The 16614-nt window shown below is 41.6% G+C and overlaps 1 protein-coding gene across 1 annotated transcript in view; it reads right to left on the bottom strand.

The window, feature by feature from the left end:
• Positions 1–514: 514 nt before the first annotated feature.
• The window catches only part of LOC136434414 (gamma-aminobutyric acid receptor subunit beta-3-like), a 64011-nt gene continuing 47911 nt past the window's right edge, over positions 515–16614 (bottom strand). The window contains exons 6-8 of the mRNA XM_066427202.1: positions 4846–4998; positions 3065–3288; positions 515–2473 (exon numbers count right to left, since the gene is read on the bottom strand). Of these exons, the coding sequence (XP_066283299.1) occupies positions 2063–2473; positions 3065–3288; positions 4846–4998 (788 nt within the window). The 3' untranslated portion in view covers positions 515–2062. The remainder of the gene's footprint in view (positions 2474–3064; positions 3289–4845; positions 4999–16614) is intronic.

The raw sequence follows: 16614 nt of genomic DNA, 5'->3' as shown, positions 1-16614 counted from the left end.
CTGTATGTACAAATTTGAGTTAGATGCATAGAATAAACACTTGTTACCATTGTTACTATTTCTAATATTTAGCCTACGAGCATGAATTTGCAAATAAAAGGTTTTATTATTATATCTCTGTAGATCTAGTTGACGTAATACTAGTAAGCTGCTTTCGATCAGCTGCCAAGAAGGTTATATCCTTTAAGCTGCATGGCAGTAATCCTAAACTTGAGATGAAAACTCTATCTATGTATATTTAATGGAGGTCTGCAATCCCTTGTTGGTCTAGTCTATCGTCGGTGATGCAAGTGACGCAACGCTGTGGTTTTCTTCGAGCAGACGGAAAATTAGATATCAATGGGTATTTAATAGTGGTATGATATACACAGTTGTAAATATCTTACAATATGCAATGGAGACGTTTAATGCAGCTAAATGTGTGATATTTATATAAGGTATCATCCAAATAAATATCAGAGTTGAACGTGGCAATTTTGAAGATATTCACAAAATTTATTGGATGTCCATAAGCTCATGGAAGTCAAAGTGCAAAACACCTTTTATTTGAAATGTAACAATAGCAGACGTGTGATAATGTAGTGTAAATGTACAATGTTACAAAGCAAAACAAACGGCTATGCTTATATGATACCAACGTGTGGTCGAAAGTCCAAACACTATAGTACATATCATATTGATTCTATCTCCAATCAAAGTCACGATCGGGCAGTTTTACATATCAAATCACTACCAAACTGAACACACAACTCTATTGAGCAAACCGATCGACGTTCGACCACAGGCATTCCAACACATGTGAATAAAGCATTCAATACAGCAATGTCTACTCTTAGATAAGCAAAACAGGTCAAGTCTTTAGTCTCGGCAACTCACTACAGTACAAATCCTACACCTGAGAATGCTTCCTTCGCTGGTACGTGTGAGTGCCATCAGCTACACGGCCTCTACCTGTAGCTTTCTGTGATGCGAGCCCAAGCTGGCAGGTGGCGCTCTTTTTGCACATGAAGCAAACTTTTATTTGCAATATTGAAGTCATTCGAGGCTTCGTCCGGAGAGTTTTGATCCTTGTTTCCGCTGGGAATAAACCGTAAGATCTGCTCATTTGTTGATGAGAGTCTCCAATATGCATACAAACGTGCAGCAGTGGATGCGCCTCACGGTCGGAGTGGCGTGGTGTGTCTTTATGAATACGATATGTCCTCTTTGTGATGGGGGCACTCATGTACAGAATATGGAATGTTGTCATGTAGGATACGGTGGCGAATCTCGTGAATTATCCGATAAATCGGTAATATAGAATGTCCATCGCGACTTGTATCAATGTAAGACTTGAATATCTCTATAAACGTCCACTAGTTGTCTGTGCATCCAGTATAAGTGACGCCTCTGGTGAACGATGATCTCTCAAAACAGATCCGTCGACTAAAACCCATGAATCCATCAAAACGAAGGCGGAAATCCAAAGGCAAATTACATAGGGTTTATCTGGACTTTTTGGGCAGGTACTCTGGATTCAAGTACATTATCGGGGACGTAAGGTATATCGACTTGTACCTAAGGCAATTGTTTCAGACATTGGCGTTCTGGATTCTAGTACATCGTTGATATTGTGATGATGTTCAAATCCAATAGGTGTGAAATCGTGGTCTATCCTGGTATATCTATTTCACAATAAAATGCAAATTTACACAGCACATGTCTGTTACCGTTCTTTCAAGCTAGCGTATGGATTCACCAGTGCAGAATATCGTAATAGTTATTATCAACTCGATAATTTGATGCAGAAGAGATTAAAGATACTATAAGTAGTATTTTCCATTTTTTTCTTGATATGTACATTTGCTTGGGATGTGTACGGCACTCTCTCACCTTCTGTTAGGAAAATCAAATCCGTCGTGAACGTCCCCCGGGGCTGTCTCCTTCTAACGGTTCTGGGATTTGAAACTTAAGCAGCATATTTCTGCTTGGCACTTATGTATCATTCTTCAATCACACATCCACTGATTTTTGCATTGCCGTACCGCCATGTCTGTAGATTTGATTATGTCCTCTTCCTTTTTCAACCGATTCCATACCCGATCCAGTAAATGATGTTGAAGATCACGAAGGCCAACGGGAACATGAATCGGGACCACCTGTCGATGTCGTTAACATCCGTGATCTCTGGAACCTTAAAGTGTAGAGTTCGTCTGCGGGCAACCTTCTGGGCAACTTCGGCAAACGTCGGCCTCCTTCGCTCCCCGACACCGGCTCTCAGTTCAATGCCGACGCTCGGCCCTTCTTTGCAGTTCTCGTCGTTTTGAGAAGACGACGTCGTGGCGATGCTGACCCTTTTCGTGCAGGCGTTGGTGGACGGAGAGTTCCGAACAGAGTCGTTGGCTGTCCCGGCGTTGCCGTCGCGGCTGACTGCGTTTGCGGCTCGTAATCTACTCAACAAAATGGCGGCCGCAGATCCTCCCTTTCCTCCTCCCTGCACGACACATGCAAGTCACATAGCTCCAACGAAGAGCAATAATAGTCTGGGCAACTGTCTTATGTTATCTAGAAAATTATGTTTCTAGCTTGCACCATTTGGGTGACACATGTCTCAACGATGAACAGATTTTAATAAACAGTGTGTATGCAAATGCAGAGCTTGTCGATAATGAAATATAATTGTTTCACACCAAAAGCAATGTTTATCTTCAAGTTGTTTGTCGATTCTGTGACATTATATCTATCTAGTGTTTGCTTCATGCTCAACGGCCCATACACGCATATATACATCTAAAAGCAAGAACGATAATTCTTACAGTACATGAATCTACAATTTGATAACTACTTCGAAGCCGCATTAGACTTTTCCTTGCAAGGTTTTGTTGACTAACATGAAGTTTGGCATCGCAAAACTGTGTGAAACCACACAAACTATTTGGCAAGCAAACAACATTTATTTATTTCATCCACTTATTTATTGGTTCGGCATGCACATGTTTTTAAATATCTAGATTATTGGACTAACGACAGCCCCGTCTGCTAGATTGTACAGAGTCGTACACATAGACATTAATAAGGAACCGACCTCTTTGTCTTTGTCCTCCTTTGCTTGTTTCCTGAGCTTCTTGCGCTCTCTTCTAGCCCGCTGGTTGGACTGGAAGTTGACGGCTGCGTACTCCAGCAGCGCGGCGAAGACGAAGAGGAAACACATGACCATGTACACGTCGATGGCCTTGATGTACGAGATCTTCGGCAGAGACGATCGTGCAGCAGACGTCAATGTCGTCATCGTCAGCACCGTGGTGATTCCTGAAAAACATGATTGTATTGAAATACCCTAAATTATGTTCATTTTGGAAAAACGGTCGTTGAACAAAATAATCACAAGGAAAGAGCTGCTCAGCTGCAATGGCACAAAAGGCAGCTAATTGACAAAAGCAGATAGCACCCATTTGTGCAAGCTGCTGAATGGATCTAGCTACCAGCTTGACACAAAGAAGCCACTTTGACGTATTCGACGGCCAACAGATCTGAAAATGATCCTTACATTGCCATTCACATTCCTTTCAAAAAGAATAAAAGGGCCGCTTTGACAACCAAACATGAGCACTGAGCAACCATAGAAAGGAAAAGATCTCAGTATTACCTGGCATGTATGTCATTTTTGAAACCAACCTGGCATCTTTATAATGCCTCCTAATAGTCATAGTATATATAGCCTCTTATCCAACGATTTAAAGATGCCCACAATAAAAAGTAGGCCATGTCATGATTACGAAGGACAATTCTCTTGAAACTGCAATTAATTACACGTCTTCTTTGCTGCAGGCTGTTTCCAGATGCAGACTGACACAGTAAACTTTTATTGCTTTGCAATAAAGAGGTATGAATTTAGACAGCGAACTTTACATACGATGAATTGGATGAGTGGGGTTGGAGGGCCTCTGGCAGAGCGGTTGGAAAGCTAGGACCCCATTCCACAACACGGAGATCGCTATGCGACATCGCTGCGACTTTTTTAGCGAAGCTTTAGGAGCGAGCTTAATAGTATACTTTACGCCCGATTTGCAAGAATTCCCAGAATTCCATAGGAGTTTCAGCAATCCGTCCGCGCACACCCTTGGGCACGCCCGCCTGTCACTCTATACCTTGTTAGTAGGTCTGTCATCGCGGCACGCAGGTCCTACTTAATTACGTGGTGTACGATTTCGTACTGTCAGTATTCTAGCTTTGAAAAGGGTTTTCAACCTACCCCAGTTGACTTACAGTATTATCACAAAAAACGTGCTAAACATCATGCCTTCCACCAAAAAACCTCTGTGAACACCAATACTAGAGGAGATCCAGGCATATATCATCATATTTGGAAAGGCAAAGTTCTTTAACAGAACGATAAAGAACTTGGTTACCGCTTAGGCAGTCTGCAACGAACGCTTTACGTGAAGGGGTGCGGTGTCGAAAAAACAACATTGGCTCCTCAAAAACATAACCTACAGGGCTAGAATAACAACCAAAACGATCATAGGATCCCCAGCAAACCGAATTTTTAAACTTCTGGCTTTTGATCACTCTGTCAAATTTTTATGTGGCAGCACGGTCCAAGTGAGACAACTGACCCATTAAAATTGAGGTGTAACCATGGGTAACAAATGTTAGGGTCACATTTCCTAGCCGGGGCCCGGTCGGGATGTTTGCGAAAACGAAAAATGAAATATGCATATTAAGAAAATACACAGTTTCTAATTAGGAGTAAATTTCTTACGTTTTGTGTCCTTTGTTGTATTTTATATCATACTTTTCGTTCCCGCAAGCTGCCCAACCGGGCCCCGCTTTGGAAAAGTGACCTACGCAAAAGTCAGAGCGTACCTAGTGTGACTCTCGCAGGCACAGACTCGTGGTTCACCCAGAAGGAAACCCAGGACAAAATGACCAGGAGGATCATGGGAAGGTACGTCTGGAGGATGAAGTAGAAGATCTGACGGTACAGTTGGAAGCTGAAGACCAGTCGCCAGTAGTTACCTGTACAGGAAACATCACAACAACAATTTATAACAGTTCTCAAACCTTCTTCAAAAGTATTCATATTTTGTTTAAACCTTTTTTATTCATGATAAGCTCAAATCGGCACGCAGGCCATTTTTCATTGAGGTCATGAGGGATATAGCACAGATACACAGTCATTTGAGACAAAATAACACTATCAACATATATTGTTACATATTTATGGTACAACAATATACAATTGCTACAGCATACACCATATACACATGTAGTAGGGCGAAAGCTGGTTCATTGTCCGTGTCCGTTCGTTCATTTCCGTTACTTCAAGAGTCTCTTATAGGAAGTCAGATATAATCTGATATCTTATATGAATGAAGGTTAGACATCCAGGTAGTAAGATATTTCGTCAAATAACAGTTGCTAAAGCAAATAGATATTATTTTACAAACGGTCAGACGTTTCAGGTAGCACCCACTACCTTTCGAGCTAATTGGCTATTTGACTCTTTAACTTTGTCTTCTTTCTGTTTCCTAGTATCTAAAATCTGTCTTCACCTAATTTGCATACAAAGTCATGGTTTTTCTATAAAACCTGGTGAAATAGAAACGTGTTTTGTCACTGATGAAAGGTAGTGGATGCTGCTTGAAAGGTTCGACCGCTTCCAAAATCGATCCAATTGCTTAAGCCCCCCCTCTAACTGGACCTGCGGCACGCTGGCGGCGTTGCTGCGTCCTAAACTTGATTTGTGTTGCCCTTGACTTTATAATTGGACTATCATTCAAAACCTACAAGTATGAATAAAAAGATTCGTTTTTGTCGATGAAATTCATTGAGTGCTTTGTCAATTCCATCGGCCGCAGCGACGCCGCCAGCGTGCCGTGGGTTCAGTGTTACCTTGCATAACAACAAAGATTTTTCTACGGCGAACAAAGTTTTATTACAGTTCTCAAACTTCAGCTTCCTCAAAATCCATATGATCCAGTATGTCTTATTTGTGAAAAATAGAGAATCATAATAATATTACGTCAACCGATCCCCCAAATACTTTGAAAGCAATATTTGATTTTCAAAATGATGCCTACATAGCCTTAACCGCTAATTATATAACAAGATGTGGAATATAGCAGAGGGAGCCCATAGCTTTGAACTATACTAAACAATTTCGATGCTGTTTTCCTGAACAAAACGTTGTTATCGCACCTAAACGAGCACGCCGTTACCTGCATGGTGGTGGTTTTATACGTATCTATTATGGATGTTTCAGCTGTAGTCCCATCACGTCTGTACAATATCGGCTTTAAAACGGCATTTTGGAAGCAGGGAGCTAAATCCACGCTCTTATTTTAATGTTTCTAAATGGAAATGTGAATGGCAAGTACCAGTTGCGGTATAGAGTCGCTATCATTGCCAGCCTGGTGTTTGAATAAAAATCTCTCGTCGTGTCTCATCTCCATGTTGATAATTACGAAAGGAGAAAATTGCGACTTTTCTTTTTATCTCTCTGAAACATAAAGATCTTTTGAGCTTACCATGACGTCCGATACAACATTAGGCAGTCCCTCTGCTTATGTAGGGAAGTTTGTAAATCATGAGTTTTCAGATAACTAGAGCTTGGATTGTTAAGATAACTACCCGGCATTTACGTTGTAACATCCTCTTCGAAAGAAAATACATATTTTGTAAAAAAAATATAAGCTTTGAGGACAGCAAAATTATTTCATTTTATTTCCGGAGCCACATACACACACCCTCCCCCCGCTGTCAGACACACACAGACAAACGCATATACTTGCAAGAGTGAGGAGTCGCGGAAGTCAGAGTGTCCAATTTAGATCGATCTGGTGAAAGTTCCCATCGCCAGTTTTCTGCCACCCGAACATACCCCTGCCATGTACGGGATGCTGGTGATGGTAGTAAGCCAACAATTTGGACACAGTCCAATGCTCCTCGCAATCAGGATCTCGGCCCTCCACATAAAGTATAGATTACCCATGGATTAGGTGTCTAATGGCGATACCAGTCAGAGTGCTCTTACCAACCTTGGTGGGATTACAAGGAGGAAACTTCGGAGACGCTTAACACGGGGAGCCGGAAAGCCAAAGGCTCAATCGTGTAAAAGTGGTGAAGCTTTTTGTAAATACATTAGACCATGTTTATTACATTATATGGATGACATTCTACGGGCACCCCAAAACTAAAGCGAGCGTGCGAATAGAAAAAAAAAAGGTTGGCAAACACAAAAATTGCCTAAATCATAAAATCTAACAGACTGACTGCGGCATTCTATGACATGAGTATCCGTTTTCTGAAATATTTGTTTGGTTATTTACAACATGGAATCTCCCATATTCCAGCTGTGTTTTTTTTTTACGATTCATATAATGACCGCCAACTCTTTCCTTTTTGGAAACGGACAAAATTGAATGCTTGCGCGGATGTCATCTATATAATCATATTAGAATGGCCTAACATAGATTTGCGCTCTTTTTATGTGTCTACTAACCATGCCTCTTATCTATTAGGCAGCCGCCTTTGCTCTTTCGGGATTTAGGCACTTGTTGCGTGCCAAAAATATTCAGATATCCTTAGATTTTTCACATCGTCCTTTGGGTAATTGGTGAAGCACTCTAGACTTTTAGATTGGAAACTATGACCAGTAGAAATATTGAGCGCAGGCTCGTTGTGAAGCCTTGGTTTTGATAATCGCCTTGAACGAATGTTGCCATTGAGAAGCTCGTTGTATCGTGAAACAACGTTTAGAGACAGGGCCTCCTGGCCCTGCCGGTGGATACATACTTGCAGCTTAACCCTCGCTAAATCTCGCAATAACCATCCAAACTCGTTTAAACCAATCCCCTTCCACAAGGACTGCTACAGATTCTCCTATTTTCCACGAACGGCCAGAGATTGGAACTCATTGCCATACTCAGTAATACAGGAACTAGAGGTAGAAAAGTTCAAAGGGGAGGTCGCAGACCACCTGAGGAAACACCGATAAAAGCACTACTACCCATGAACGTTTTCCCCCAACTAAAGGGGAGTTGTCCGGTACAACGACAAGAACAAGTATCCCATCAAACACAAGCCATAATCCCCAAAATATTTGTGCAGTGCAAACTTACAGTCATGGGTTGAAACTTGGATGGTGACTCGAGAATAAGAAATCTTGAAGCTACGGGAGACATTGCAAATTGGACAGCAACGGATCAATTCAAGTACATGAGCGTCAGCTACAGACCGAACACCACCATTTTACTTTATTGCAAATTCATGCCAGAAGGGTAACTGCAAGTATACAAGAAAAGGAGATAAGGAATAAAATAAAAAAGCCAAGCCGCAAGTTGTCTTAGGCTTCTGAGATGCTGATCAGTACTGCATGCAGAACGCCTGTTACTGAAGGGATGCCGCTGATAACCGGGCCCTAGTTGCCAATCTTCAATCAGAATGGAGGTCATGTCTCACTGTCTGCAGCCAAGGCTCATTTTCGTAATTGAAATTGTTTGTTCGAGGCCACGCGAGCTGCCTGATAGGAAATACGGAAACCGCTTTCTCCAGGGACTGGGCAGGCGGGCATCTTTAGACAACTCATCTCCTGAAACGTGCAGTTGTACCGACTAATTAGTCGGGTGAAAGGAAAGAGTCAGACAGTCTTCACTGTCAAGGCCAGAGTGATGGAAAATGTCACGACTCAACAGGGTTGCCAACAACATGCCAGGTCGGAAAATATCTCAAAGTCAACCTGGTCTTAAGTTTCTCTAAACCTTTTTCCTTGTGGACTATCTAAAATTCTCTTGACCTTATTGGCATGTCAATTCATAGTTAAGGTCTCCTGATCGAGAAATTACTCACTGTCACCGACGAAAGGTAGTAGATGCTACCTGAAACGTCTGACCGTTTCCGACATCATATCAGTTGCTAGAGTAATTGCTCTTGGCATATCATATTTACCTAAATGTCTAACCTTCATCGACGCATCTAGTGTCTGAGAATATCCGGAAACAAATCGCGGGAATATGAGGTATTTAGGGAGGTAATCAGCCAACATAGGATATAGATAAACTGGAGAGGGTGCAGAACCAAGCTGCCAGATTCTGCACCAACAACTATGAAAGGGGCGCCAGTGTAACAAAAATGAAAACAGACCTGCAATGGATGTCACTTGAGGACAGGAGAACAATGTCCAGACTTTGCATGATGTACAAGATGACTAATAAACTTGTGGACGTACCGACTGATAAGTATCTAATGCCAGCTCAGAAGAGGACCAGAAATAGTCATGCTTTTAAGTACCAGAGTTATCAGCCAAGGATTGACGTGTTCAAAAATTCGTATTTCCCGAGAACCATAGTAGAATAGAACTCGTTGTCATCAAGTACTGTAGGAGCTTCCTCACTAAGTAGCTTTAAAGAACGGTTGCAGTCAGATATGCAAAGACTAGGTGTAACAGACCGTTTGGTGTAATATGACCAGCTGCTGCGCGCCGCGTGCCTGCGAAGCTGGTGTGTTACGCCTGATGGCGGTTATACCGGCTATATAGATACAGATACAGATACATCTCAGTATCTTTATCGAATGAAGAGGTCTTGACTATCAAGGCCGGGGTGGTGGAAAATTAAACGGTTCAACAGTATTACCAACAACATGTCAGGTCCCTAGCTCGATTATCGGAAAATAACATGAGAATCTCTAGTTTTGCAGCAAACGAATCATGGGAATAGATACATGTTTTAGGGACGTCATCAACCAACCTTGATCTCAGTTTCTTTACTTTAGTTTACTTTTTACCGCAGCTCTGGCCATAACAAATCGCAAGTTGCCACGCTGACGCAACAGGGGGGCTTATTGTGTTTTGATTGGGACATGACCCGCGTCCCATTCGTGCAGTTGTAGGGACGCCCACGAGTTGTTGACAAGCCGAACGAATGTCCCACTTGTCGTTCGTTAAGTGTGGTTAGACCATGTTGATCTGCAGTGAACCGGTTCCCACCAGACAGGCCTGATCACGGAATGATCCCAGTTATCTCGGAACGTCCATCATCCAGGCGTTATCACCCTTTGTTACCGCGGAGAGCTCTTAACGGGGAGGTTTGATGTATTAGGGTTATTACGGAGGATTAGGGAGATGCAGCCAAAGCTCCCATACTTGGGGCTTTATTGACAACATGACAATTCGCTGCCATGCACTGGGCTCGATTGATAAATGTAGAAGACGCACAACTCGTACATCACCTAAACAGGTCAGGGAAAGACACAAACTTCCGAGCAGTGGGGAACAAAACAACTCTCGATTGATGTTCAGCGGAAATGGTTATTACAGTTGCAATATACCGTTGACAATGCATTGATGCTTTTAAAACGAATGTGGCTCCAGAGACTTGTAAGGTCAGGGACAGATGATATACACAGATGTTTTTATGTGCTGAGAGTTAACTTACAACTTTTTTGAATGGCGTCGACTGTATTCATTATCATCATTCATTATTCTGCTGGATTAAATGATAATAATATAATGTAATTTTGAAGGAGTCCTAAACTCCAGAAGGGGGTGTTATTTTCCACTAGATTATGTATCAATGAATACATAATCAGCCGACTTTTTACAGAATTCCGCTTATGGTGAATTACACAAGGTGCGTTTTTTAAAACAATATGGTACTCACTAAACCCGTACCCATGTATTCCCCATACGTATACAGACTTCCTTCATCTTGAGTATTTTTGGCATACATGAGGGACGATATGCACGATAAGAAAGCCAGTTGTTAAAAGATATAAAAGAACACATATTTAGACGAGTTTTTCTTATTCTCCTGGGATGCTTTCTGTAACCCTAACCTTTGTCAGGCCTTGTCAGGCACATTGTGTTAAGTGTCGAAAATATTATTCCTGAGGGAATATCCGTAATAATAATAAATAAAGAGGTAGGGTAAGATTGACTTTATTGTGAATAAAGCAATGGAACACTTTTAACAAACATCCGTAATTAATAATGTTGAGGTGAGTCATATTGGTCTCTAGAAAACTGACATGCCTTTAGTTCATCATTTTAGTATGCATTACAACCTTCTGCCTATTCGGACAATTTCTGACGATTGAATGCACAGCGCATTTTATGGCAGTGCCCAATAAACTTAAACACAGTATCGTAAAAATTGCCCCGCTCTCTAACGCTGAAATAATGCTCTAGATGTTAGACTGCGTTGGTCTGATTAATGGCAACTGCGCCGCTACGGCTTCAATTCCTCGGTGAAAAAGTAATATTCTCTCGCTCTTTAATCAGAAAGGCGTTTGTAGTTCCATCGGGGTCATTAGGCTGCCCTGTACTCGCTCTGCCGACGGTGAGAAAGGTAATTATCTCACTCCTTTGTGTAAGAAGAGAAGAACTTTGTCAGTCTCGGCGGCTTTGTGCCTAACTTTATCGAGGTCACTACTGGTTTTTGGTAATCCTCGCCGGCCGTTTACTGAGGCGTTATTAGAAACAGGAGTCGCGTTTTCTGAGTCGGTGTCAAAGAACGATGTCAGCCGATAACAGTCGTACTTTGTAGCTCAACCGACAAATGAGAAGTACACCTCATAATTAGATCCGTGCGCACTTTACTGTGCTGGCTTGAAACAAACATTATGGACGGAAGCAACAGCACACCATGTGTGATTGTACTTGAGATACCAGTACTCGTCGTTCGTCGTGAATCTCGCTTCAGCCGCACATTTTATGGTCCAGATAACAAGATGCAGGATTGCTGTTTTCATTGCCACATTTACAATACCTGTCAAATATACTTTCCAACAATGAGTTATTTTCAGACTTGAAATTAAAGTTCATTTTTGACAGTAATTGGAATTCTACAGATTACAAAATGCTATATCCGTACTCAAAGAAAGCGCTTGCCAACAAGCTACCGATCAGTCCTCAGATACTTCTCAACTTAGAATGACCCAAAGTCTATGTCACGTGACCTAATAGAAGTTTGGCGTTGGCCAGGGGTCAAAGGTGACCGGCAGTCGGTAATGGCCTCCGTCTTGGTAAACTGATGGTTGATTGCTATTTCAAGATTTTATAATCTTTGACACTCCCTTTAAAAATAATGCTGTTCATTTTCCTGTTTTCGTTGCAAGATGGTTGCAAACGTTAAAATCCATTTATCCCTGTGTATATTTGGTTTTTCTGGATTGTGTTGTAATGACTCAGCCTTAGGAAATTGATCTATACAACAGAAAGGAAAACAAAAAGTCTCATACTAACCTGTATATTTGATTTTGCTAAAATAAACAGTTCAGATTTTCAGCAGATACAAAAACTGAATTTGAGGAAAAGCCTTAGAATAAATTAAAAGAAAATCATGTCCACATCTATTGTTCTTAAAGGGAAAATAGTACAGCAAATAATAATATCTGGCAAACACTACTGAATCTTTGATGTACTCATCTATGAAGCTCTAGCATGATTTTGAGAAGGGTCGAGGGGGACTCCAGCAGAAAGAGAATTCTCATCTCTCAGCACATCGTTATGTAATCAGGCAGCATCAGATTCGTGCCATGCCACTGTGGATAACAGATCTTGAGATGCATTCCGCGGTGGAACATCAAGATCAGTATTCTGTGACCTGACAGTAACAGCACAGGCGAGGTTTAGTAAGAATGGTTCTTTGAAGAGAAAAAGGAGGATTTGCGAAAAGCCCGACAAGATTGTTGAAAGTATGATAAAGAAACGCTAGGCGTCATCAATCACAATCTTCCTAACTTTGGGGCCACTCATGATCAGGTCAAAACCGTTACCTGTGCCATGCCACTTTTGCACTGCTTTTCGGAGAATGTCAAATGCATCAGCGTAATTCGGCTTGCATCTATTGCTGCGAGGTTGATTTTGATAAACCGAAAGGAATTGAATTGAAAAACTTTGAGGATGATTTACCATTGATAATCTTCATACTTTCCGAAACACATGCAGCAAATGTCAGTGGAGTATGCAAATTTAGCTGTGAGGTCATGTATGACGAGTATTGAATCTTTACTGTGAATGTATCATTTGATTGATTTATGGGAAGACTTTCTCTGATGATGGGCATGGCAAACAAATACCAATCTGTCAACACATGGCAATAAGACGGAGCGGTGTTGATTAATGTGGCCGGGAGACCTGTCCGAGATGAAATCAGCCCGACCGTGACGACACCATCCATCTCTCACGTCTACGTATGAGACCTGGGGTCTGAAGGAATCTTCTTTCGCCGAGGAAGGCTGCCCCCTGGTGACGGCTGGAGTGATATGCGAGGGTGCTGAATGTAAAACTCGGACTCCGTGCTGTGCCAGGAGAGCGGCCGGGGTACCAACTGAGATTACATGGTGTTCTAATGTGTATATAAAGTGATGGTGCAATCATTTGTGTCCAAATCTTCTAATGAACCGGAAGCGGCAAGTAATCATAGCCATTTGTCAGGGAACCTCACCTGTCAGACAGTTCTATCTCTGAGAGCGCCCTTCAGGTCTCATTTGTTTTACTGCGTAGTTTAACAAAAGCGCAACACCCCAAACAAAGTCTAGCAGCACAGCTGGAAAAAATATATCAATCGTATTTTAGCACCAATTTTGGCACATATGTGGTTGAAGATGTCCTACATGAATCTAAAGTCATTGGTAGATTTCTCTGTCAAAACGTACAGAGTAATTAATTGATGTTTGGCGTGAATGGGTACGAATAGAGCTGATGAGTACACTACATCGTTCAAATCTGACTGGGTAACAACGATGATAACTTAAACGGCCGAAAGGTACACACATCCGTATATGTCAGAGTGTCAATATCTTTTCATATTCGGGACCCCCATTTGTACTTTTCCTACTGAAAAACCTTCAGTGATGGAAGAGCATGTTTGATTATGATAAAAGAGCTTTCTATAAAGGGGAAAGATGGTGGTTGCCAGCATCAAGTTGTTTGGTAGTTAGTTGTAATAAACTACCGGAAACCTTCGAACAGAAACCGTTTCATCACGGAGAGGTATAATTGAGCTAACCGTCGTCGGAAGCAAACAAAACTGACAGTACATGACGACAGTGAAAAATGTAAGCCCTTGGAAAAAGCGTTGAATGATTTTCTTTTCCCCACCGGTTGGCAGATGCTTTATCAATGTTTATAGAAGCGTCTAGTTGATTGAGTAGGAAATAAGTAGTGCCGAGAGCAAATGTTGTCACATAATTCCGTCTTTTTCAGTCTAAATACAGTCAAGCCTGGTATCAACAACCACTCTAGGTGCTGAGAGGAAATGGTTGCTTCAGACGAATGAGTTAAATTGACGGCATGATGCGTACAAGTACAGGTATACGGTAATAGCTGCAAATGTATTACGGAGTTGCAATTATAGAATGATAGAGCACAAATAGAATGACATCAAATGATTTTAGTGTAGTTCGGCTAAATGCAATAAATTGTGCTCAAGGATGCAGTCAATTTATAAAATCTATTTTCGGATTTTTATTTTCAATAGACCATTGTTTAACCATCAGAGACGTGTTTGTTTAACAATTACATATGGTATTAGGGAAGGTTGCCTGTACCTACATTTGTAGAGCAGCCAAAAAGTGCTTCCAGCTCTTCTATTTAAAAATTCTCAGAGGTTTCATATGTACTTTGCACGATATTAATGTAGAAATATCCTCAACTTTACGCAAAAAAGCTCAAGCAACTGGATATAGTCAGTCGTTTCAGGTACCATCTATTTAATTTCGTCAGTGACACTTTGAAACGTCTGACCGCTTCCCAAATCATATCCAGTTGCTTGAGTAACTGTTTTTGCGTATCTTATTACCTGGATGTCTGACCCTCGTCAACGTATCCTCAACTTCAGTTGCTGATTGTGAAATGAATTCCCTATGACGACTGTAAAAAGTGGTTGCTGGTTGGGTAAAACTGCTTGTTGCTATATGGGTAATATCTATGTAAAATTGGACGGGACTGTTTTAATGTTGCTTAATATTTTGGATGTGTCAGTTGGTTTGACTGTACGCCTCGGTACGCGGTCACTACAAAATCGGTTTAGTTGTCATCTACAAATCAAATTCCTTGCAGGCAATCAACATTTCCCCATTTTAGTTGGGTAACAGAACAAAGGTAAAAGGAGGCACCTCAAGACTTTATTTCGTCTATTCTCCTATATTAAAACGAATGTCGCTATGCTTATGTTAAGGTATTTGATGTCGCAAGTCATTAAAACTCGTATTATGTCTCCGAATGGGAAGATCCAATGTAGCACGCGGATTCATTTGGGTATTTGTTTGACAATGGAACGTGATAGGACTTTATGAAACGTATCCCATATAACAAATAGTTCTATTATTCGCATAAGACGTTGAACCGTACATTAGATGATGTGGGTTATTGTACGTGTAGGCGGAGTCCGTCATATTTAGACACATTTGTGGTGACCAGTGCACCGGCTAAATACCCTTCTCTGTTGCCACGGTAGAAGATAGATAGAAAAGTACCACCAGCACAGATCCCTACTACATCATCCACACTGCAAGGCATAGAAGGCACCGCCATGGCTATTCTTGTGCCGTATCGTAAAAATAAATCTGTAGTCCATAACACTTAGGCCCTTTTGTGGCTCACGAGGCTGGTCCATGCATAATCGGTTTTTCAGATTTTATTGCAAAGCCTTCCTTCCACATTGAGCCGCTAGATACATCACAATGTGCCCACTATGTGCTAAAAGTACACTTGCACTTTCCTTCAATCGTCTCAGATGTTGCCATGTCAATGTCTGGGCGGCGCCGGAAAACTTCTGTCTATCAGCCTAGGCGCCAGTTATTGCCCCCGCCGCTGCAATGCTCATCGCCGTACCGACTTGGCAATGTCGTGACGCGTATTTATCACTGTCAAGAACGCTTCATTTAAATGATACATTACTCATCTAAATTGTCGTTATATGTTATTTGGACTCAATCATCTTAACACATGTAGAGAAGAGCTTAGCCAATTGTCGTCAGAGATTACTGTGGTGACGTTTTTTGGAATATTGACGATAGTTTCGCAATCAGGCCGATTATTATAAACGGCAGGAGACAGTCGAACCATGATAACACTGACTGTGCAGAACCCATTGTCTGCTGGCTCGAGCTCTGGCTTTTACGCAAAGTGCAGGTTATGCAAAAATATTTTGGCATAATTCGCATTAATAGATTCAATAATGATTGGCAACGGTGTATTCTCTATGTATATCTCTGTCTGTCTATCTGTCTATAAATTTATCCGAATTTACCCCACCAGCTCTTTAGGTTACTAGGCTACATTTAGTAGCAGAACGTCATGACAGAAACACACTTAAAACCTTGCCTTCCTCTGCGCTTAAAAATTGATGCTGCATGTTGCTCTGTGTTGGTGCTAATGGGTGTCAATAGGGTGTTTGGAGGCAATGAATAACTTGTAGAAACAGTAAGTAGTGGATGTAGTGCCCGGAAGAGGGTCAGACGGCTGAAAACACCGCCTTGAGGCCGTTGACCCTGTATTCAGGTGGAAACACCAGGCAGTGTGTTCTTCGCCCGGGAGACATCTCCCTGGAAATCCCAGCAACTTTGGTCATCAGGACGTTATCTCGCTTCACAGGCCAGCGCTCTTCCTCTATCATGATATTACCAAAG

The sequence above is a fragment of the Branchiostoma lanceolatum genome, chromosome 5, assembly GCF_035083965.1.
Source record: "Branchiostoma lanceolatum isolate klBraLanc5 chromosome 5, klBraLanc5.hap2, whole genome shotgun sequence".
Classification (NCBI taxonomy): domain Eukaryota; kingdom Metazoa; phylum Chordata; class Leptocardii; order Amphioxiformes; family Branchiostomatidae; genus Branchiostoma; species Branchiostoma lanceolatum.
This window is presented reverse-complemented; position numbering and strand designations above follow the sequence as displayed.